Below are 25,029 nucleotides of genomic sequence, written 5' to 3'. Positions count from 1 at the left end.
CTTTATACTGAAACAACATAGCTTTAGAAATAAGGCTTTTGTTTGAATTCTAATTCCAGCAGTACAGGACAATAAAAGGTGCAGCTATCCCTTCATCCTATCTTCTGATTTTCAGGAGGCTGAGTGACCTCTAAGTCCCTGTCCTAGATAATTATATAAAGAGACTTACATTTGTGTTGGTTCTATATCCATGGTGGATTGTCAATAACCAATTTTAAAATTAAATATAAACTAATTGTGACCACTGCCCTCATTCCTGGTTCAACACTGCCACTATACCTTTATAACACAATGTAGTTAACCTGCATATGTGCATACGTATGTGCAATGTGTGTTTGCATATGTTTGTGCATATCTCTGTGTTTGTTTCTGTAGTTTTTGCCTGATAATTCAAGAAGCAAAGAATCTTCACAAATACCTACACTCTAGGTAATTTTTAGAACTACCTTTCTAAAAACAAATCTAATTGTGTCGTATTCCTGCTTAAAATCTGAGTTGTTTCTCATCACCATAAAAGGGAAATCCAAAATCTTTAGCAAGTATATTACAGTTCTTCTAGATCTCACCCCTGCTGGTCCTATCTTTCCTTACCTAGTATGCTAAGTAAACTGAATGCCTTGCTGTTGTTTGAAAGCTTTGTCCCCTCTTTAGCTGGCCCCTCTTCCACTTCCCTTTTTACCTTTGTAGCTTCAACTCATCTTTTAAGTCTCGTCCCAGATCCTAGTTCCCCTAGGGAAAAAAGTCTCCCTTGGCCTGACCACCTTGCCCCTTCTCTGTGCTTCTGTAGCCTGTCTTCTTTCAGTGATTGCAACTCTCTGGCTACTGTGTATTCAGTGATCAATTCATTGCTGTAAATGTTTTGATAGTAGGGGCCTTGTCTCTACCCTTGAGCAACGCATCCACACCAGGAAGCAAAACACTTAACTCATACAAAATTATCAGTTAATAAATTTTGAATGAATAAAGCTATTCTCAATTATTATTGAAAAATCTGCCATTACCTCCATGCCATTACCTCCATAAAATTTCCTATAATTGACATCCTTGACTTAAATTACATTAGCATACATTTTTTCAACCTTGTATTGCATTGTAATTTAGAGGATATTGGGCTTATTTACATGTGTTTTTGAAAATATTGTTTGTATTATGCTTTTCTTCTTTCCCAGTTTTATGGTAATCTTTGGATTATTTTTAAAGAATGAAAGCTTTATTATCGGGCATACACAATTACTTGAATTCATTACAAAAATCAAATTGCTTTACTCTCTAGACTGTAATTATTTTAATTGAATGGAAATAGGATTTTCTAAAATGTTTTTGTACAATTTCTAAAATGAATACTATTGCATTTCTGTTTTTTACTATCAATTTGTTTATTAAATCCTAACTGATATAAATGCACACGTAACACTCCTGTGGCTCCTGTCAAGTTATAACTGGTAGAATTAAAAATAATATTCCCTTGTTGTTAATATCAGAATGTATTGAGTAGAAGAAATCCTATTATTGTAAGTTGGATTGTGAAATTTTGGAGGGCTAGAACAATGTTTTTGCAGGAAGAGAACAACCTTGCGAAAGAATTGCTGTATAAAAATGTTGGGGGTGATAGGAAATAAGGAGTCTTGTATATTTGTGAGGAATACTTAAGACATGTAGTTTCCTGGTAAATGTTCACCCTGTTCACTCACATTATGCAGTTTCATTTCCAGAACCCCAGATAGAACTCAAACTTGGGAAACAGATGGAGCAGCAGAAGCTGCTAGAGGCTGTGAACATGTCTCGTAAGAAATGGTTCAGCGCTGCCTGAGGCTAGTCAGTGCCCTGCACAGCAGCGTTCACTCTAGACACTTGAGCTGAGCAGATGCCTGCAGGTCACCTCTGGTCAAGCTCAGTCTACACCACCACCACTGTTACCACCACCTCCACCTCCACCGTTACCACCCCACCATCAACAACAACAAAAATCTATACCAAGTATCAGAGAGCTGCTGACTCTCTGTTTTCAAGTGTACTTCACAGGAATTCACCAAAACAATATCCCCATTTAAAAAATCCCAATACTACAATTAAATAGTGAAAATCTTCTAAAATTCTCTGCAAATATATTTAAGTAACATATAGATGAAAAGATTAAGTTATGTACAAACCAGTAGTTGCTTTATGGATGTATTTCAGTGACTTTTTATGTGTTAGCATTCCTTTCCACTTCACTGTGATAGATTTAAGATCTCAAACAAAACTTTAGAAATTAACATTTCAAAAGATATTCACCAAATAACCCTAGTGGAATATCTCCTCTATCTCATCTTGGTTCTCCTTGATTTTATGACCTCTTGGATTCAATACCTACTCTTATTTCTAGAAGAGGATCATCTACAGTGATGGAGGAAAGGATTTGACAAATGGCAATGGGAATTTAGGGCTCTACCCCACTAAACCACATGGCTTCAAGTTGTCTGTATTCATAGACAAAGGTTCACTCCTATGAGGTGTTCCTCTCTGTTGGTGTGCAAAAGGGCCGAAGATCACGCTTTCTCTGCTCCTAGCACTGACAAATGATATTTGCTTTTATAAACTTGAGAGTAATTTTTTTTAAGAAAAGAAATGGAACTAAACATTATTGAAGGGCTAGTTTCACACACTTTAAAAAACTGTGGGTTTTTTCTTCAGAATATACCATGCATACAAAAGTCTCATATAATAAACCTTGGGGTGAAACACACTTCAAGCCTAAACATTATGTCAAAAAGTAATTATTTTAAGTTATGTCGTTTTTGTTTTTTTGTTTTTTTTTTTGTCTTTTTGCCATTTATTGGGTCGTTCTCGTGCATATGGAGGTTCCCAGGCTAGGGGTCGAATTGGAGCTATAGCCACCAGCCGACACCAGAGCCACAGCAACGCGGAATCTGAGCCGCATCTGCGAGCTACACCACAGCTCACGGCAATGTCGGATCCTTAACCCACTGAGCAAGGCCAGGGATTGAACCAGCAACTTCATGGTTCCTAGTCGGGATTCGTTAACCACTGAGCCACGACGGGAACTCCAAGTTATGTCGTTTTTATTTTAAATATGTACTCATAGGCAGAATTTCTTGAAAGCCTATCTGGTTTTATTTTTACCCTCTTTTTGAGCATGACACGAACTATAGTTTGTGTCTTCAAGCTGCTGTAGATGCAGTTATGATATAAATGTGAATAAATATAAGTAATTAAACTAGCCCAAGCCTTTCTCAGTAAACTGGGATGTAGAAAGATAAATAAGTGTTTTCTTTTGTTGTTAATCAATTTGGCCGCCATGTTTGGTGATTGTGAATAGACGAGGACTTGTCCCTCAAAAATACTGAGGTCATTTTCCACCGGAGGGCAGAGTTGGATGGTCTCATTAAGTAATAGCCTTAAATAACACTTTAAGGACTTGCTGTGGTCCTTAGGTTAACAGTTCCTAGCATGCGGTTAGGCCTGCACCACCATTTCCTTCTATACTTCTATATTCCAGCTGAATGTATCCTCTAAATTCTTTGAAGGAGCCTTGCTCCTTCCTGTGTGTTAGATAATCTATCAGGAACTTTCTTGCTAATCCCTCCCTCTCTCTGTCTGGACTACTTCTACTCATCCTTTGGGTCTCAGCTCAGATATCACTTTCAGATCAAACCGAGCCATAGCAGTAATCCAAGCCACAGCAGTGACAATGACAGATCCTTAACCTGTTGAACCACTAGGGAACTCTCTGGTGTCACTTTCCTAGGAAAGCAATCTCTAATCAAGCCTCTCTTTTCCCACACTCACATACATGCATATACTTCAGACCTAGGTAGATCGTTAAGTCCCTTCCTTCCATAGTACTGGTTAATCCTCCATCTCTACCTCCATAGTGTTTGTAATTCTTGTTTAATGTCTGTTTTCCCACAAGTCTGTAACACTAGGGGGAAAAAAATAACATGTTTTATTCTCAATTGGATCTTGAGCAGAGCAGAGCATCTGGCACATAGATGTGGAAGAAAGGAAGGAAGGAAATAGAGAAAAGAAAGATCCATGAAAAACATTAGAATTTATATTTTAGTGGATTTAGAAATATATAGATGTTCTCTGGTCTGGCTGCTTAGATACACTATACTTTGAAATTCCTAAAGGAATTCTGGATCATGTTAAGTCAACTTCTGCAACCCTTGAGATCTTTTGAAAATGCTGCTCGTGTTTGATTCACTGGGAAGATTCTGGAATGAAATTATGCCAATTAGCTCAGCTAAGTGGAGGATATATTTATCTCAGCTGATCCCAGGTAACAAGGAGAAGAGTGAGCTATGGCCAGTTCTAGGCACTTGGCCCAGCTCCCTGCTCCGTGAGGAGCAAGTGATAAAACACTTTCTCTGGCAGAGACTGAATGGTTATGTTCCAGAAACTGCAGGGCACCACTCTGTGGGTAGAGGAATAAATTCATTGCTTGACCAAGACACACTTAATGGTCTCCAAATCTTGATGAGATTTGAGACAAATCTCTTCCTGACTTTAGGCCCCTTGAATTCCTTTTTCTTAGATCATTTCCTTTCAAAAACTTGCCTGTGTCAATTCTTTCTATGCCCCTTTGAAATGTGAATTTTCTCCCAGTATCTTGCTAGTTTTACTACAGAGAATTTTTTTTCCCCCTCAGGGACCTGGGAGCCATGCCTTTGAAATGTAATTATTAAGAATAATAGCAGACCTGTCTCCAAGTTTATGTGGGAAGGTGGGAGCCTAGTTTAGATAAGTGACAATTATCAAACACAGATGTTTTAATCACATTGACCAAGCTCTCAAGCTCTCCCCAGTATCCTCTATACTTCTCACTAGCTCATCCTAGCACTAAAAAACCCTCTCACCTTTTATTTCAGCAGAATTGAGTTCAGTATTTTTGGTCTATTGAAATAGTCTTGGATATAGTCTTTGACTGTTTAACTCCGTCTGGTGTAGTTTTTCTTTGACCACCTTCTTGGGAAGGGATCACAGCCACGCACACGAGGTTTGGCCTGGCTCATACCTATACTTCAATTAAACTGGATTTACATTACTCACAGTATATGTGAATGTTCTAGAAAATGACCAAGCTTTAAAATTTGAACCTACAAATGAAATGTCAGTAAACTGCCATTTAGTGAGAAGGATTATTTTTATTTGGAGGAATGAGACTGTTTTCATGCTGTTATTTTGAAATAACATTAGAAAAAAAAAATCAGGTCACTTCTAAGATATATAAATTTGAGCAATGTCCAGGAACGAAATTTGTGGTTATCCTCTTTCTGAGCTAAATCAATGTCCTACCCCAAATAATGCACTCACATAATGGTCTTGATTGCAACTTTGAAATGTTGCCTAACTCTTATGGAGAAGGCCTGGAGTACCTGGGTTTTATTTTCCTCTGTTAAGAAAGCAACCGATAGGTTTTGTGGTCTAGTTGTAAAGAGCCCTGGGCTTGGGAACCAGACTGCCTGGATCTGGATCTGGGATCCACCAGAACTTCAGCCAGTTGCTAAACATCTGACTCAGGAAAAGTCAGTAGCACAGAATCTCGTGACTAGTAAATGTTCAATAAATGTTAGCTCTTGTCATTGTTGCTGTCATCATCTTCATCATCACTTCACTCCTGTGAAAAAAACAAGACATTATGATTCTACAGTTTTCTACTCTCCACAAAAATAAAAAGTCATTGATGGATGGCAATGCTGGCTTAAAATAGACTTTCAGTCTTTCTGAATTGCTTCATTCATGCATAACTCAGAGCTCTATTTGTGAGACTTTTGTTTTTCTCTCTCCCCACCCCGATCCCTGCATTTTTTTTAGTGATGGATGGGCAGACAGAGATGAAGTCATTGAAGGTTATGAGGTGGAAGCCAACGGGGGAATCACGATAAAGCTGCAGTCTCCAGAGGTCAGGTCATTTGATGATTATTTCCTGAAACTGAGGCTGGACACTAATACAAGGAATCCCTGGTTCCCTGAGTTCTGGCAACATCGGTTCCAGTGTCGCCTACCAGGACACATTCTGGAAAATCCCAACTTTAAACGAATCTGCACAGGTAACTCACGTTTACAGAATCACAGCTCAGATTTTGGTCATCTCTTCCGGCTCGATGAATGAGTATAGACAGTGCCAAGGCTGGAGTTACAAAGACTAAATTGCCATCTTAATATATAAAATAGCTAGAGTGGCAGGTATATTGCTCCAGGGATTCATATTTCTATATTCCGGAAAGACTGCTTCAGTCTCTGGTGGAGCAAGTTAGAAGAAATGACAATATAAGTAAAGGAAAAGCAAACTGAAATTCAGGTATTTAGTATTCAGGCCTGAAGGAAGAGATTTTATTGCAGGCATGCTTAGATCTTAGGAACAGACATAAGTAAACAGCACTGGTTTGATCTCTTTTTCTACTTTATGACTTGCTTTGATATAAAAGTCAGCAGAAGATGAGATAATTTCACCCCAGAGCATATCACTAACATGGGTGTATGTGGGCACAGGTGACAAGAGGCTCTACACCTCTATCTGTAGACAGGAAATATGGTTCTCAGTGGGACAGATACTCCCATACACCTACTCAGTAGAGGCATGCCGGAAAAGGGCAGCATGTTGTGAAAGATCTTTCAGGGCTTGATGCACTCCACAGGTTGTCCCCACTTCTCCTCACCACCAGGAACTACCAGTTAAGTATTCTTAATGTGGTAACTTTATGAGTATTCTCATTATTGTATAGACATTGATGGGTTTGTTTGTTTGTTTGTTTGTTTCTCAATAGTCTAATGTGGTAAAGATAGATTACCTTTGGTCTACTGCAGTGGATTCAAGGTCCATACTGGGTTGATAACATAGCCGGATGGACAGACATTAGACTCTCTACCCATGACCAAATTTGTATTGTAGCACAGTGATGTGACATGTATTTCCTATAACTAGGCTGAGAAGACTTTCTTCAGAAATGTTTACAACCCATTCATACATGGAACACATATATAAAACACTGCATACACTACATCCCAAAAAGGGACAGAAAGGTGCATAATCCATGACTCTCAGCCTAGAGAAACTTGAGGTCTCTTTGAGCAAATCAAAACATATAATATAGATGATATAGGTAAATAACAATCAAAGACGGTGAGTTTTTATAATGCAGGATAAGAATATGAATATTATAAAAATTATTTCTAGTTTTAATAACATTCATATTTTGATGTTAGAAAATTATTTAAAATACCAATATGGGGCACATCCCTTCAGAGGAGGGTGGCATCCTGACCCATTAGTCTGAGTTGCCTGTGCCTGATTCTGACAGGTTCCTGCTACCTGGAAGCCCATTCCTGGGACAGAAGGACAGAACACTTTGATAAGTGAATCTCTGTCTGTCTGCTTTGTTCATTTCTGTGTTCCTTTGGCACACACACTCCCTCTCCACACAGACACTCTACACACAGACACACCCCACATCTGCGTCGCAAAACCCAGCTCCCCATCTCTGTAGTCAAAGGAGAGGGCACGGTGTCCTGGGAGCAGGTTTCTCCACTATGACTGCATCTCAGGAGACAGAGGTCTGGCTCTACCCCTGATAGTTCCCCCAATCTTGACTCCCCAAATGGCAGGCTAGTCTCACCCAGCCTCTCAGGCCCAGGGGGGACTTCTCATCAAGGACTTTCCCTATGGCCTTTCCAGCCTCCCTCAGGGAGACCCCAGCTTCACTTTCATGGCCCAACTCCAGGTTTTGGTCTCCAGATCACACAGGACAGTCCCCTGACTCCCTGGACTCCACACTAGCTTCTTCCTACATGGTTTCCTCACTTGGATTAACAACCATGTACAATATGTTTGTATTGTCATTGCCTAGTCCTTCACCCCCAGCCCTCTGGGACCCTCCATGGTGCCCAGCTACTCTCCAATGGTCCCCACAGGTCAGGCAGTGGCCTTCAGGAAACATTTTTTCACCCACCCACCTTGCTGGTTTCTTCCACAGAATCTGTTCTGTGCTTGCCCTCAGCCCTGTGGGACTCCTCCATGGGGCCCAGCTACTCTCCCATCACCCCTCTGAGACAGATACAGCTGCATGAAATAGCCCCCAGCCCCCAGGAAGCAACTTCTTCCTTGCACACCTCACCTGTTTCTTAAAGCAATGACAGCAACAGCAACAAAAAAACCAATATATTTAAATTCAGTGCTATATGTCTGATGATAAGATTCAGCAGAATTCACTGAGAAATTTCTTGGTGTGAATCTATTTTTAATCAGTCAAGGTTTTTAGAATTTCCTTGGGATGGTTTCTTGGGAGGCTGAGTGCTAGGAGAAGAAAAGATATCTTGAACAGCTAACCATCTCACATGTATATCTCTACTGACTTCTCTTTTTTCTCAAATAATAGACCCACATAAATTAAGAATTTTAATGAACCAATAAGCCACCTAGTGCATTCTTCTTATTTGCAAAATAAAGACATTGAGAATGAATACAACATTTCCCTGGGTTCATTTAGTTAATGGCAGCAATGGAAATAGAACAAACACCTCCTAAATACTACAATGCTTGGCTACTTTTGGACTTAGATTTTAGTAATAGATTGACCTTTATTGTTTTCTAAAGAATCCTATTTCCTTTCTTAAACTTTAAGATCTTAGAAGATTGAAAACCCTAGCAACCCTCATAGAACCCTGTACAACATTGATCTCTGGAATCTCAGTCATTCCGTAGTAAAAAATTGATCAAGTAATTTATATTATAGTCAATGAGTTTTACTTTATTTGAAGAAAAGTTAGACTATTATTTTTCTAAATTAAATATACTTCATTCATTCAACAGAATTTATTAACCATGTCCTATATGTAAGACTTTATACTAGGAGATGGAAAAAGAGCAGAAAACAAAAGAGGAAAAGAATTGTTATCAATAAATAACCTTACATTTCAGTGCAGGGAAATAAATAGTAAACAAAAATAAATTAGGCAAAATATATTCTCAATGAAGTGATCATAAGAGCATTGAGGGAAGTCAAGAATGGGGGTAGGGTAGGAAATGCTGGGGTAGAAGGATTGTATTAAAAGAGAAAGCCTCACTGAGAAGGTGACATTGGATTAAAGATATGAAAGTGAGTCATGTTAAACACTTGGGAAGGGCATTCCAAGCAGGGGAAAGAGCAAATAAAAAGAGTCAGCTGTATGCCTGGCTTAGTGGGAGAATTGTAAGGAGCTCAGGCTACCTGGAACCAATGAGCACATAGACTAGCAGGAGGTAAGTCAGAGAGGCACAACACAGGAAAATGTTGTGCAGGACTTATCTGTCCCTTGTGAGAACTTTGACTTTGTTCTGAGTGAGATGGGAATTTCAAGCACAGCAGAGACAGGATCACAGTCTTACTTTTTCTGGAAAGAATTACTCTTGCTGCAGTTTTAAGTTTTTTTTTTTTTTTCCTCTGTTAAAAGGTTTTCTTTTTTAATTTTTATTTTATTTATTTTATATAATGATTTTTATTTATTTTTTATTATAACTGGTTTACAGTGTTCTGTCAATTTCCCACTGTACAGCATGGTGACCCAGTTACACATACATGTATACATTATTTTTTCTCACATTATCATGCTCCATCATAAGTGACTATATACACAATGGAATACTACTCAGCCATAAAAAAGAATGAAATAATGCCATTTGCAGCAACATGAATGGAACTAGACACTCTCATACTGAGTGAAGTAAGTCAGAAAGAGAAAGACAAATACCATATGATATCACATATCTGGAATCTAATATATGGCACAAATGAACCTTTCCACAGAAAAGAAAATCATGGACTTGGAGAATAGAATTGTGGTTGCCAAGGGAGAGGAAGAGGGAGTGGGATGGATTGGGAGCTTGGGGTTAATAGATGTGGACTATTGCCTTTGGAATGGATTAACAATGAGATCCTGCTGTGAGCACTGGAAACTATGTCTAGTTTTAAGTTTTGATTGACGGGGAAAGATAGAAAGAAGCAGAGCAGTGAGGTCACTGTAATAATGCAGGTGAGAGTAAGGCGGATTTGACCATGGTTGTGGCAAGCAAGATGCAGAGAGGTGATTGAATTCTAAGGATATTTTGAATGAGGGGTTTTGCTGACAGAATTGTGAAGAATGACTCTGGTCTGAGCAACTGAAAATATGGTATCACCATTGACTCTGATGAGGAAGACTTGGGGAAAAGCAGGTTAGGGAAGGATCAGAAGCTAGAATACAGATGAATTAAGTTTAAGATGCCTATTAGTGATATAACTGTATATGTCACTTTGATATTGTGTTTTATTAGAAGAGTTCAGAATACTATTTTTTAAACACACTTGGATATCTATATTTAAGGATTTCCAGGAAAAAATCTTGAGACTTGAACTTTTGAAACAAAGTTAGAACTCTGTAGCCATGTACAATAATGCTTAGGGTTTTCATTTTTCATAGTACATGTCAAAGTTAAATCTGAAACTGGTTAACATTCATAGCATGGAATAAAAATTGGCACATTCATGAATTATTCTTATGTTACACTTGACTCTCAAAACTATTTTTAAAACTTCTCACGTGATTACAGAATTTAATAAAAATGTTTTTATTTGCATTTCATTCTGGAGTCAAGTTCAGCAAATATTTCCCTTTGTTCTTAGTTCTAAGAAAGCAGCAGGTTTATTTAACTTTTCTACTTGGAACTAATTCATAAAAGTTATTAATCATTTTTGCTGCAGAAATCCTAGAATTTTATCTTTAGCAGTGTGATCTATGTTATCTCTGTGTTTATACATTCATGTTAACTAACTTTTTAGTTTTAATCTCTATATGAAATTGGCTTCAATAATATTGCAGAACAACGCAAAATTTCACTTCATGTATCATTCTTATCTAGTTAATATAATTGAATATCAAATGAATTCCACAGTCTTATAACAAATATGCAGACATACTTATGAAAATTAATGTGAAGAAGTAGCAGTAACCGTTCCATACTATTGAGAGATACTCTTTCTGTCATTTATTTTTACCTCTTCTAATTGGGTCATTTTGATGTTTTGGAAAGTTTTGATATTGCAGTTAGTTTCCATAGAAACCTTCATTGAGCATACTTTCAGATGTCACTATTTTAAATAAAGGGTTTACATGCACTAGACTGTCAATTTGAACATTAAGGATCCCAAGCCCAGGCTGAATAGTTTGGGAATCACTATGGCTAATTGGAAAGTACTTCATGCGAAGTCTACATCTCTACCTAGTTAGGTGAGTATATCAAGGAAATTGGAGATGCGTTGGAAAAGCACTAACTGAAATATCAAAGTTTAACTTCTAAAAAAATGTATCCTTGTGAGAACAGTGGGAAAGGTAGGTATAAAGCAAATCAACGTCACCCTCTTCCCGTAAATGTCTTAATTGCTTGCAGCATTTGTGGAGTATTGGCAATGGCACAGTGCTATATCATTCCTTATGAGAAATGCTAAAATGATTCAATGGAAGCTGAGAAAGCATTTTGAAGCTCAATTATTGAGTCCCACACTGGCTCAGTCAAGCCTCTGCCACATGGCTTGGAGGACCTCACTTAACCTTTGAGTCTCAATTTCTGCAACTGTAACGTGGTAACAATTTCTACCTCACACAGTTGTGAGAATTGAATGAAATAATACAAGTGAAATACTTTGCATTCTGCAAATCCTTACATAAGTGCAAAGTGTTATTATCAATGTCGTGCATTATCACAAAATAAATAAGGCATGATATGGGGCATTTTATTAAAAACTACAGTTTTTAAAATTACAGATTTAAAGTAATTGCATTCCAGGATGTGGAAACTAGAAAAAACAAGCACATGACCCTTACACAATCACACTTACATAGTGCCAAAATGTATATTTTCTTTCATTTATTTTTCTGAGTAGTCTTTTATACTCTTTGTGATTATCAAAGTAGTATATACTACTAAGCTTATCATTTGAAAATTTAAAATATAGAAAAACACAAGATAAATAAAGAGCATTAAGAATTTACTTTTATAGAATACTGTTAATTTCTGTTAAATTTTTTATGTGTTTCTACTAAATATGCTTAAACTTTTGGTATATTTTATCATTATGTAGTTTTAAATCATGAAATTAATGTAATTTTACATATTTAAAACGAATACTGCCTTTTCTTTTAAATTTATGATTTTTTTCTTTGTCTTTAAATTCTTTTTTAATGGCTAACATTTTGCAAACAAATAAGCTATAATTTATTTAACCATTTCATTTTTGGTTCTTCACAAATTTTTTAAAAAGCTACAGTGATGCAATAAAAATTCTTCCTAATTTTTTTTTTTTTTTTGCATCTCAGACAATTTTCTTAGGCTACATTTCCAGAAGTTGAATTACTCAATCAAAAGATATGAACATTTCTAAAGCCTTTGAAAATAGGAGTTCCAAAATGCAACTCCTATCAGCACTGCATGAAATTCTATTCACTTTTCATTTTGTTTTAGATAATTATACTTATAGTGTACATATAATTTCTATATCTTATTTTCATTTAGGATCATACTTTACTTTTTTGATATTGCTGCATGGCCTTTATAACCACAATTTTCAGTAGCTCCATGACTATACTATAATTACTTAGCTATCTTATCCTGTTGAACATTTAGGTGCTTCTAATTTTCTTATTTAAAAAAAAAACACTAAATAGTGTAAAGAAAGTTTTCATGGTTGTTGTCCTTACTATTTTTTGATTATTCCCTTACTGCAGATTACTAAGTATATGATTATAGGTCAAAAACACAACAGTTTGGGGGTCCCTTGAAAACAAATATTACCAGTGTCTTGAAATAAGGGAATATTAAGATTTGCTGGGGCAAGCAGTATATTAACTGTGTGAATTTACTGGGTTCATATGTCCTCACCAGGCTTTTTCATAATCTAGTGTATTTATAGCCATAATTTTACTCTCTCCCCTTAGTCTTTATACCAACCAGGAACAGATGGTCACAATGCTTTTTAAAGCTGGTATATCCTTGTACTTGGTTATTATACAAGACATAATGAAAGAATTTTGATGAGATCTGTAATGCTTACTAACAACTGAGAACTAGTAAGACAATGACAGCTAGTCTGATCTGACAAATTTTCAAGATTTCCGAGTATGTGTACTCTTGTCCCAGTAGTTTGAAGACTACCATTCATAATTTTCAGATTGGAACTAATTTTTTATAATATATTCGTCTCTTCAGGCTGTAAACTTTATGAACTTTCTGTTTTGAATTAACTTATTATGTAAAGCTGTATAGAAAAGGCCCATTAGTTTGATCTAGATTAGGATGATCTATAAACTGAAATATATTTCAATTTAACTTCAGCGCATTATGTCCCAGGGTAGTAACCTCTCTTTGGCCTTTGTAAGTTTGGCGCAAAACCCAATATGCACTCCTAAAGGGTATCATCAGCCTTTAACCAAAAAGTTAGTACTATTAATTGGAGTTTGTGGAAGACTTCACAATTCTTCACTCCTTCCTGTATCCATGCTCTTTAAAACATGACTTTGTAGCTCCTTCCATTAAGAGATGGAGTTTTGTTCCTGACCTCAGAAATGTGGATTGACCTTAGAACTTATTAGTTCCAAGTTAGGTCAAGAGGCTTGACCTACTCACATTCTCTTTCTTAGAGTCCTTCCTCAGCCTAAGTACAAGCCAGAGATAGCCCTGCTGAAGATGAGGGATAACGTGGAGGAGAAACAGGATAACCTCTCTGTTGAAGTCATCCTGAATAAGCCAATAGCCCACCAATCCACCAGCTTACTGCTGATACGTGAACAAGCTCAGCTGAGATGAGTCATATCCAGCCCAGAGAAACAGAATGCCCCAGTTGACCCCTAGATTCATGAGCTGTAATACTGTTGTTTTAAGTCACTGAGCCTTGTGGGTTTGTTTGCAGCATTATTGTGGCAACAGATAACTAATAAAGGGTCTCCATAGACTTATATTCCATGACCCTCCCATGAAGCAATAGTCAGTTTAATTAAACTGTGGAACATAATTCTTCAACTCAAGGCTAGAATTCTCAATTTCCCTGCTGTAAAGAGTGGTACAACACCCTGTATCTCATGGAATAAATACAAACATTTTTATAGGTACAACAATGAAGATTTCAAAGCCCCCTGGTCCAAGACAGTAAACAATCTTCTTAGGAATTATGGTGTCCATACAGAAAGTACTGATGAGTGGGGCACAGGGACAGCTGAGCCCAACAAACACCCCTAGAACAAAATAGTCATAGGTTCTTGGACAGTGCAAGTAGAAGTTGCCTTATGTATATATGTTTCAAAGGCCTTAAAGAGTCTTAGTCTGAGATGTTGTAGCAAATTACCATAGACTGGATGGCTTAAACGACGAATATTTATTTCCCATCATTCTGGAGGCTAGAAACTGAGATCAAAATGTCAAGATGGTCAGGTTCTGGTGAGAGCCCTTTTCTTGGTTTCCTCACAGAATGGAGGGAGGATGCAAGGTCTTTTCTTATTAGGGCACAAATCCATCATGAGGGTTTCACAGTAAAGACCTAATTACCTCCCCAAATCCCTATCCCCAGATACCATTGCATTGTAGATTAGGGTTCAAATGTAAGAATTTTGAGGAGACACAAACATTCAGTCCATAGCAGATGGGATAATATCTTTTAGTTGAAAGAATAAAAATTAACTGACCTTGGGTCCCATCTGGACATTATAATTTCTTAGACAAATCTCAGCAATTATTATACACAGATGAAGTCCTGAAAATAATATTGTACTACAAGCAAAGTCTTGGTCTGCCTATTTCTTTCCTTTTTCATTTATTTATCTATTTTTTGTCTTTTTTTTTTTTTTAACTGCTGCACCCACGATATATAGGAGTTCCCAGGCTTGGGATCAAATCAGAGCTGCAGCTCCTGGCTTACACCGCAGCTCATGGCAATGCCAGATCCTTAATCTACTGAGCAAGGCCAGGGATTGAACCACATCCTCATGGGTACTCTTATATTTTTTAATTTAAGTACAATTGATGGGACTATTTTCTTTTTTTTTATTTAATTTAAAAAATTTTTATACAAATTTTGATGGTTACTTTTCATTTACAGTTATTATAAAATATTGGCTGTATTCTTTTTTATCATGAACAGATGAGTGAACCTTTCTTCCCTTTTCCATTTCTGTTTGTTTATTTTATTTCCCCAATACATTATTTTTTTTCTACTGTATGGCTCTATTCTTTATGTTGTACAATACATCATTGAACTTATCTTAGATCCCATAGTTTGTACCTCCCACTTCCCCATCCCTATATTGTCCCTTGCACACCACTAGTAACCAGTAGGTTGTTCTCTATGAGTCTCCTTCTTTTTTGCCGTATTCATTAGTTTGTTGTATTTTAGATTCCACATATAGGTGATATCATGTATTGTTTGTATTTCTCTGTCTGACTTATTTTACTAAGCATAATACCCTCCAGGTCTATCCATGTTGTTGCAAATGGCAAAATTTCATTCTTTTTATGGCTAGTAGTATTCCATTATAAATTTATGCTATATCCTCTTTATACATTCATCTATTGATGAACACCTACATTGCTTCTATATATCTTCTATGGTAAATAATATTGCTATGGACATTGAGGTTCATCTATCTTTTTGAATTATATTTTCATTTTCTTTGGATGTATACCCAAGAGTGGAATTGCTGGATCATACGGGATTTTTTTTTTTTTTTTTTTTTTTAGTTTCTTGAGGAATTTCCATACTGTTTTCCATAGTGGCTCATCAATTTGTATTCCCACCAACAGTGTACAAGGATTTCTCCCCTCCATATCCTTGCCAACATTTGTTATTTGTAGAATCTTGGCTTATTAAAGTCATCAAGAAACCTTTTTTAAAATTATGTTAACTGTGCAAATCTGGGTCCCATATTAAGTCTTCTGTTATACCAGTTAAATCAAAATCTCTAAGGTGGGGCCAAATATTTATATTAAGGATAGCAAGAAGCTCGTACTTAAAATTTATGAGCCCTTAACTGCATCTGTTTTTTTTTGTTTGTTTGTTTGTTTGTTTTTTTAGTTTTCAAAATTTAGAACCATTTATCATTGTGTCACTGTCCAAGTTGAGAGTTTGCCAAGGTTTTGGCCCTGGCTATGGCAGCTGTGGTAGTTAATAAGAGCTTAGTAATTTCTAATACTGAATCAGTCTCTTCTGATATTGATTGATATGCTTGTTTGAAGCAGTGGCATTGCAAAACCAGTAAGTCATGGCTAAACATTTTTCTCTATGTCCAGGCTGGGAAGTTACTAAATGTATTAATTTCTATTACTGCCATAACAAATTACCATAAACTGAATGGTTTACAACAACACAAATTTATTACTACACAATTCCGTAGGCTATAACACTGAGAAGGGTCTCATTGAGCTAAAATCAAGGTGTCCGCAGAGCTGCATTCCTTTATGAAGGCTTAGGCGAGACTCTGTCTCCTTGTTTTTCCTCATTTTTATTTTTTTAAAAAATATTTTATTATAGTTGATTTACAATGTTTTATCAACTTCTTCTGTACAGTAAAGTGACCCAGTTATACATACATATATATATATATATATATATACACACACACACACACACATTCTTTTTCTCACATTATCCTCCATCATGTTCCATCACAGGTGATTAGATATAGTTCCCTGTACTATACAGCAGGATCTCATTGTTATTCACTCCAGATGCTATAGTTTGCATCTACTAATCCCAAACTCTAAGTACATCCCACTCCCTTCCCCTCCCCCTTAGCAACCACAAGTCTCTTCTCCATGTCCATGAGTTTATTTCTTCTATGTAGTTAAGTTCATTTGTGCCATATATTAGATTCCAGATATAAGCGGTATCCTACAGTATTTTTCTTTCTTTCTGACTTACTTAGCATGAAAGTCTCTAGTCCCATCCATGTTGCGGCAAATGGCATTATTTTGTTCTTTTTTTTAATGGCTGAGTACTACTATATATAGAACTACCATATGACTCAGCAACCCCACTTCTGGGCATATGTCCAGACAAAACTTTCATTGAAAAGATACATGCACCACATGTTCATTGCAACGTTATTCACAATAGCCAAGAAATGGAAATAACCTAAATGTCCATTGACAGATGAATGGATTAAGAAGATGTGTTATGTATCCTTGTTTTTTCTAATTTCTAGAGGTCACTCCCATTTCTTGGTAGTGACCCTCTTTTCTCTTTTTCTAAACCAGCAATGTTGTATCTCTTTGGCTCTTTTCCCATAGTCACATCTCTCTTTGATCACAGCCAGGGAAGGATCTCTCCTTTTGAGGACTCGTGATTAAATTAGCCCCACCAAATAATCGAGGATTATCTTCCAGTCTCAAAGGATAGTTAATCACACCTACAAAATCCTTTTCGTCATGTTCCAAACTTTAGGATGTAGGTGTCTTTGTAGTCCCATTTTCTGCCTACCACAGGAGACATCTAGACAGAGCAAGGGATTAGCTTCTCTAAGTCTTTTCTACTACCTACTTCTTTAGCTCTTTTTCTTGCAGTAGCCCCATCTCTATTAACAGCTGCCAAGAGAGCAGGATGTAAGTCTTTAGGAACAGATTTTATTTTACTTTATTATTTTATTTTATTTTATTTTATTTTATTTTATTTTATTTTATTTTATTTTATTTTATTTTATTTTTTGTCTCTTTAGGGCTGCACTGGCAGCATATGGAAGTTCCCAGGCTAGGGGTCGAATTGGAGCTACAGTTGCTGACCTAGACTATAGCCACAGCAATGCAGGATACAAGCCACATCTGCAACCTACGCCATGGCTCACGGCAACATCATATCCTCAACCCACTGAGCAAGGCCAGAGATGGAGCCCGTGTCCTCAGGGATACTAGTCGGGTTCGTTAACCACTGAGCCACAAGAACTCCAGGAATAGATTTTAAAAATCAGTTTCATTGTGGTTAAGCATCCAGGCTGTTGTGGTTAAACATGTGCCTCTGGCTGACTGGAATAGTATCTGAATGCATGGAGACCTGCCTATTAGACTTCTCTAATCTCTGTTTCTAGGTTTTCCATTGGTGGGGTTGTTCTTTCATACCCACAGTTTGAGAACATCATAAACACCATGCTCTTACCGCAGAGACACAAATAACTAGTCTCCTGGATAATTCAACTTTTTGTAAAACCGCAATTAGAGGAGCATCCTTGTAAATACTCTTTGTCCCTCATTCCTCACTCAGTATAAATGATTATCCATCTTTCTCCCACAGACATATACCAAGATATCAGATATTCTCCAGGAGCCTGACTATCTGTGAAGGCTAGAGCCTGGGCTTCCTGGTGAATAATAGTTTGTATTTTTCTGCAGTTTTTCATTCATCTATATATTAGTTACTGAGTGAATCTGAGTTGGTTTAAAGAAAATAGATACTTCATTCTGAAGAGTCCTAGAGAAGCATAAACCGTGAGATCCTGAGCTTAACAGGTGCTGGTCACTGTCCATCCCGGTTTCTTGCTCTTATACCCAGATGACTATACTCTCTCAATCTTCAAGTCCCAAGTGTCAAATTCTAACTGATCTCAGGGCTTTCTCTCTCTCTCTCTTTTTTTTTTTTTTCCTTTTCTAGGGCTGCTCCCGTGGCATATGGAGGCTCCAGGCTAGGGGTCAAATCAGAGCTATAGTCGCTGGCCTACACCACAGCCACAGCAACGTGGGATCCAAGCCAAGTCTGAAACCTACACCACAGCTCACGGCAATACCAGATCCTTAACCCACTGAGAAAGGCCAGGAATCGAACCTGCAACCTCATGGTTCCTAGTCAGATTAGTTAACCACTGAGCCACGACGGAAACTTCAGGGCTTTCTGAATAATACAAAGCTATGTTTATTTCTTCATGATCATGTTCTAAAACTATAGCCAATAACAACACAAACTCTGCCAAAGACTGTCAATCTAATCAAGCTTCTTTGGGCTTAGTGCCCTTGTGCCTATATATTGTGTTTTTCTCCATTCAATATTAAATTTGAATTTCCAATTTATATAATCATTAGTGCTAAGATCTGACCATAAGTTTGGCTCTTAGTAAGTGTGAGAAGATCCAGAGTTTCTTACTTGGGTAAAGTGAACTCCCCTTCAGGATTTTTTGGAGTGCCTCCTTTTAGCACTCCACATTTTCAGTTTCCTATAATTTCAAGTTAGAAATCAAGAAATACAAATGGAAACAGGAACATGAATATAGTTAGGATAGACTAGGCTATGCTGCAGTAGCTAATGACCCCAAAATTCCAATATCTTCAGAGTACAGACTTGGCTCTGGTTCATGTCCCATTTCCATTGCAGGTTTCTTGTGCCTTTTCTCTAGGTCATCTTTACTCCAGACCAAGCTGACAGTGAAGATTCTATCTGAAATATTGACCATTATTATAGAGGAAATGGAGAGAATGGCAAATCAGATGCTGGCTCTTAGAAGTGACACTCACTACTTTTAATAATATTTCATTGACCCAAGTTACATAGGCCTGGCCTGATGTCAGTGAGTAGAGAATTATCACACTCTCCCAGGAAAAGGCAGCAAATATTTTGTGAACTACAATAGATTCACCATGACCTGTCCTTCTGGTGAAAATTATACAGATAAATTATTTAGAAAAATCTAATTTCTTCCTGCAGAATACATTAATAAACTCTCCAACAGAGACAACACAAGAAAGCCATCCAATGATCAGCCTCAAAGTTAAGCCTCATATTGTTTTCTCTTCATCAGACTGAACATGACTCTTTTTTCATGGTTCCATGTGTAAAAGAGACAAGTTGGCTGTCCCTCCACACCCCGTGCATAATAGAGGAGAAGTGAAAGAATTACAAAAATAATCGTTGGGGAAAGGCAGAGCCTTAGAAGTACACCACAGTGGTTGGTTCCATAGACATTCTAAAATCCATCAAGGAAGATTTCCAAGTGTTCTCTACTGGCACTGGGAAATGTCCTCTGAGTGGGCTCGGATGTGTTGCCTGGGAGACGTTCCCAGGCTGGTGTTCTCCATGGCCCCTGCATCCAAACTCAGTCATGTCCCTCCTTTTCCATCATCCATTTTGGCCTCTTCTGATGAGGCATTGGGCACTGTCTTCTTTTCAGCCTACTTCCTGGTCCTAAAAGTTTGGGGCATAAAGACTCTTTTAAGTCTTCAGTGATCGCAATCTCTTTTAGTCTAGGCTGGTGGTTTTTTTTTCCTTAATAAAACTCTTTCGAAAAGTGCAGCTTTCTTTGTAACTAGGTTATCCATCACAACATGTGCCAATAGCTATGCCTACAATTCTTTTTTAGAGAATCCTCACCTTCTAGATTTAATTTTAGAAATCTTGAGCCTAACCAACTTCTAATGAAAAACCAGTCTTTGCCTCTTCTCTCTTAGCAATTTTGTTCTTCTGAAAAATTTATGGGTGCCAAATTAGTCCCTCCAGAGACTTTATTATAATAATATGAGTTTTGATTTGGCCTTTGTCATGAAGCTGAATTTTCATTTGTCCTTTGTAGCATAAAGAACTTCTAAGTTTTATCTTTTAAGAATTGGAAATGAGAATTATTTTTTGTGTGTGTGTGGTTTTTTTGTCTTTTTTTTTTTAGGGCCACACCCACGACATATGGAGGTTCCCAGGCTAGGGGTCTAATCCAAGCTGTTGCCACTGGCCTGTGCCAGAGCCACAGTAACACCACATCTGAGCCACATCTGGGACCTACACCACAGTTCACGGCAATGCTGGATCCTTAACCCACTGACAAGGCCAGGGATCGAACCCACAACCTCATGGTTCCTAGTCGGATTCGTTTCCACTGCACCATGGGAAGTCTCAGAATTCATTTTATTATCATCTCTGTACATTTAATTTTTCTACATCCCTGCCTAGATATGCAAGCTTATTTGATAAAATGTCTTCCTTCTAAGTTATTACAAGTGACAATGCTATCGAATGTCATGTCCCTGAATAATAATTAACTTTTTTCTTTTCGATTCTGGTCATAGTTTCCTTCCATCTGCTTCTTGTTTCAATACGCCTGATATTTTGTGGTTCACTATTGCTTTTATTGTTGTTGTAGCATCTCCCTAGTTTTAGGTACCAATTTATGTTTTGGTCAGAATAGACTAGAATATACTATTATTACAAATGACCCCTAACTTAATGTCTTATAACAGGAAATAGTGATTTCTCTTTCATGACATATGTTCATTATGTGTTAGTTAAGACTGACCTATGTCTTGGGCACTCTGGTGGCCAGTCTGATAAAATAGCTACTATCTGGAACATTGATAATGGTGGCAAGAGAACAGAGTATGACAAATGTGCTGTGGGTTTAAAGCTTCTGCTAAAAGTGTACATGTCACTTCACCAACATATATCAACCAAATCCAGTGCTACATTCCAGCCAAATAGCAATGGAGAGGGAAATACAATGCATCCCAATGGAGAGACAACTAATATTTGTGAGTCATAATACAACCTATTAAACTATTAAACTAAGATTAACCCTACAGCCTTTTATTCATGAGGATAAACCTCATATGCCTAAAATATATGGTTAAAATTTTTGGAATTTAAAATCAGACCTTTAACTGACAGAATTACTGTGTCAAAATGTCTTGAGATATTTTTGCCAAAGATGAAAAAAATTCCCTTCCTCTTTACTAGGGCTTAAATTAATTATAGGTAATTTTTATCAAGACAGTGAATGACAGATTCAGAACTCTAAGACAGTGAGACATCAGCCAGAAGGAGTTGTCAACAACATGCCTTTCTTTTCTACCTAAAGTAAGATTAAGCAATAATTAGGTATTACTGTACAGAGTTTTCATGTTTCCACTAGTGAAGTCTTTGTTTAAAGGCTCTATTATTGGAGTGTACTCCCGTCTTATGAAGAGCAATAAGAAAGGGGTTCCTGCATAGTCAGACCCAGCAAACTTCTCTGAGAGGTCTTGCTTCCTAGATTGAACCTAAACCTAAGATGATTGACATTCATGAACAGTTATAGGATTTCCTTTCTTATGTGAGGCATGAAGATCATTATTACCTCTTAGGAATACAACTCTTTTGTTGTTTGGGGTTTTTTTTTTTTGGCAAGAAACAACTCTTGCAAAATAACAAGCATGCACAAATTCTTAAGACATAGTAGAAAGGTCATTGAGTGACTCAGGCTTATATTTCCCCCCTTTAAAAAATAATTCATGGGAGTTCCCATTGTGGTGTAGTGGAAACAAATCTGACTGGTATCCATGGGGGATTCAGGTTCAATCCCTGGCCTAGTTCAAGGACACAGCATTGCCCTGAGCTGTTGTGTAGATCGCTATGTAGCTCAGATTCTGCGTTACTGTGGTTGTGGCTTAGGCAGGCAGCTGTAGCTCTGATTCACCCCCTAGCCTGGGAACTCCCATATGCCACTGATGCGGCCCTGAAAAAAAAAGTAATTTATTTACATCATCTTGTAGGAATAAAATGGCCTCAGCCCAGCTGCACCATCCTCTCTTAAATGACAGTTTTCCAAGTCTCTATGTTCAAAGGGTAAGGGGATATTTTAATGTAGCAAATAGCTAACAATGCTCAGCTGCAACCTTCTCCACAAGGTTACCCAGAAGTCTCTGGAACACTGTTATTAGGCACTATACGTTTTAAAATTCCTAAAATAATATGTAAAAATTAATGTCATATTAATTATCTTCCTTATAATCACTGAGGCTGAATATTTTCTCGGATTTTATAATTTAAAAAATTTTATCTTCTGGTATTTCTATTTCATGTCGTTTATCAGAATACCCTTTCTTGAAATTAAAATTGTTTTTATTTTTAAATTCTTATAAAACTTGTATTTTATCTTTTTTTCTTCTTTTAAAATATTTTTAATTGAAGTATAGTTGATTTACAATGTTGTGATAATTTCTGCTGTACAACAGAGTGTTTCAGTTATACATATACACACATTCACTCTTTTCCAGATTCTTTCCCCATATAGATTATCACAGAATATTGGTTAGAGTTCTCTATGCTATACAGCAGGTCCCTGTTAGCCAGTCATTCCATATACTACAGCCAATCTCAAACCCCTAATCCATCCCCCCAACCGTCTGTCCCGTTTGGGACATAGGTGGAGGGGGATAAATTTGTTTTCAAAGTCTGTGAATCTGTTTCTGTTCTACAAATAAGTTCATTTGTATCCCTTTTTAAGATTCCACATGTAAGTGATATCGTATGATGTTTGTCTTTCACTGTCTAACTTCACTTAATAAAATATCTCTAGGTCCATCCATTACTACAAATGACATTATTTCATTCTTAAAACCTTTACAAAATAAAGGAAATAAGTCCTGGCCTTTGAGTCTTTAAAACATGTCATTAGAGATTTACTCATTTTGAAGAAAAGTTTGTCATGGGAGCAGAAGTTTTAGATTCTAAAGTGATGTGAACAAGTTAGAGATGTGGTTATATAGCTATTAGAATTAAGTTTATTAACAAGAAAAAATGCAAACAGAAGTCAAATAGTATTTTTGAGAATGTACCCGTGATATGGGTAAATAATCATAAAAACACAAACAAAACTATACAAACTTCTGGTTATAAAATACATAAGTCATGTGAATGCCATGTACAGCATGGTAACTATAGTTAATAGTACTGTATTGCAGATTTGATATTGAAAGTTGGTAAGAGAATAGATGTTACAAGTCCTCATAATAAAAAAATAATAATAATAAAATAAATAATAAATGAAGCAGGATACAGAATGTGGGAACTGTGCAAGTCTTCTAGCTATTTGGCACAGGCCATATAGAATAAAGACATTATGAACTATACGTAAGGCTAGACTATTTAACTAAAGGTTTATGTATACATGCTTGTATATGTTTTATGCATTAACACCTAGATTTTTTTCCAATAATTATTTAAGGTAATCTACAAAAGTTTCAAATATGACCTTTAAATGAATAGAAAAGAAATAGTCCAGAAAATTGGCTGTGGTATAATATAAAGTGTTTTGATTTTTTTATGAATTTTTTTAGAATAATGTTAGATTTATAGAAAAATTATGAGGCTACTGCAGAGATTCTATATACCCCACAATTAGCTTCTTGAATTATTAACATACTATATTAGTGTATTTATTATATTCATTACAATTAATGAACAAATACTGGTATATTTTATTAACTAAAATCTATACTTTATTTAGATTTTTCTTAATTTTATCTACTGTCTTTTTTTCCCTGTTTCAGTATGCTATTCAATGAATGCCACATTACATTTAGCTGACATGTCTCCTTACGCTCCTCTTGGTTGTGACAGTTACAGTATGACTTTTTACAACATGGATATTTTGTAGCATATGGGCATGGAAAAAAGATAAAATCACACTTGTGTTTAGAGACAAAAAGCATATCATGAGATTATGTTCTATGGCTAGAGATGGGCAACAACTTTGGATTTGAACCACAGTGTCCAAAAGACACAGACAGCAAATACACAAGTTGCTCACCAAACTTTGTAGAAGTGAAGCTCTTTCTGGTGTGGAGGCCTAAGATAACCTTCTCCTGGAGCTGTCATCTAGAGACCATTTTGTAATGTCCTAAACATTTTCCCTGGTATTTATGGAAAATAAAAAATGGCTTATTAGGACTGATTCCTATAACATCTTAAAGGTAGGCCAAGGTCATGAAGACCTTGACCAATGTGAGGAGGAGGAAAGGCAGTGGGGTCAATGCAGTGAGGGATGCAAGCTACCTGGAGGCCGGGGCATTTCCTCTAAACAGCTGTTCCTATAGGGCTCTTCCTAAGGCTGCCAGAGCCAACCAGATAATTCAGTAGATACCATATGAATGCTGTCGGGTTGGACCCTTCTGACTCCATCTTTTTCCCTAGCTTCTTTTGATGAAAGACAAGCAAAGGACTTTAACTATAGGCATTTACTGGGGACATTTAGAGCCGGAAGGCTGAAGGTCAGGTACTTGTCGAGGCTGTTGGAACGATGAGGGCTGGA

At 36.9% G+C, this 25,029-nt stretch overlaps 1 protein-coding gene across 3 annotated transcripts in view; it reads left to right on the top strand.

Annotated features, from left to right (window-relative positions):
• The window catches only part of GRM1 (glutamate metabotropic receptor 1), a 387,818-nt gene that overhangs the window by 259,530 nt on the left and 103,259 nt on the right, over positions 1-25,029 (top strand). For all 3 annotated transcript variants that reach the window (XM_047769317.1, XM_047769318.1, XM_047769319.1), the window contains exon 3: positions 5,818-6,053. In XM_047769317.1, coding sequence (XP_047625273.1) covers positions 5,818-6,053 — 236 coding nt within the window. The remainder of the gene's footprint in view (positions 1-5,817; positions 6,054-25,029) is intronic.

This window comes from Phacochoerus africanus, chromosome 2 (assembly GCF_016906955.1).
Source record: "Phacochoerus africanus isolate WHEZ1 chromosome 2, ROS_Pafr_v1, whole genome shotgun sequence".
Lineage (NCBI taxonomy): Eukaryota > Metazoa > Chordata > Mammalia > Artiodactyla > Suidae > Phacochoerus > Phacochoerus africanus.
This window is presented reverse-complemented; position numbering and strand designations above follow the sequence as displayed.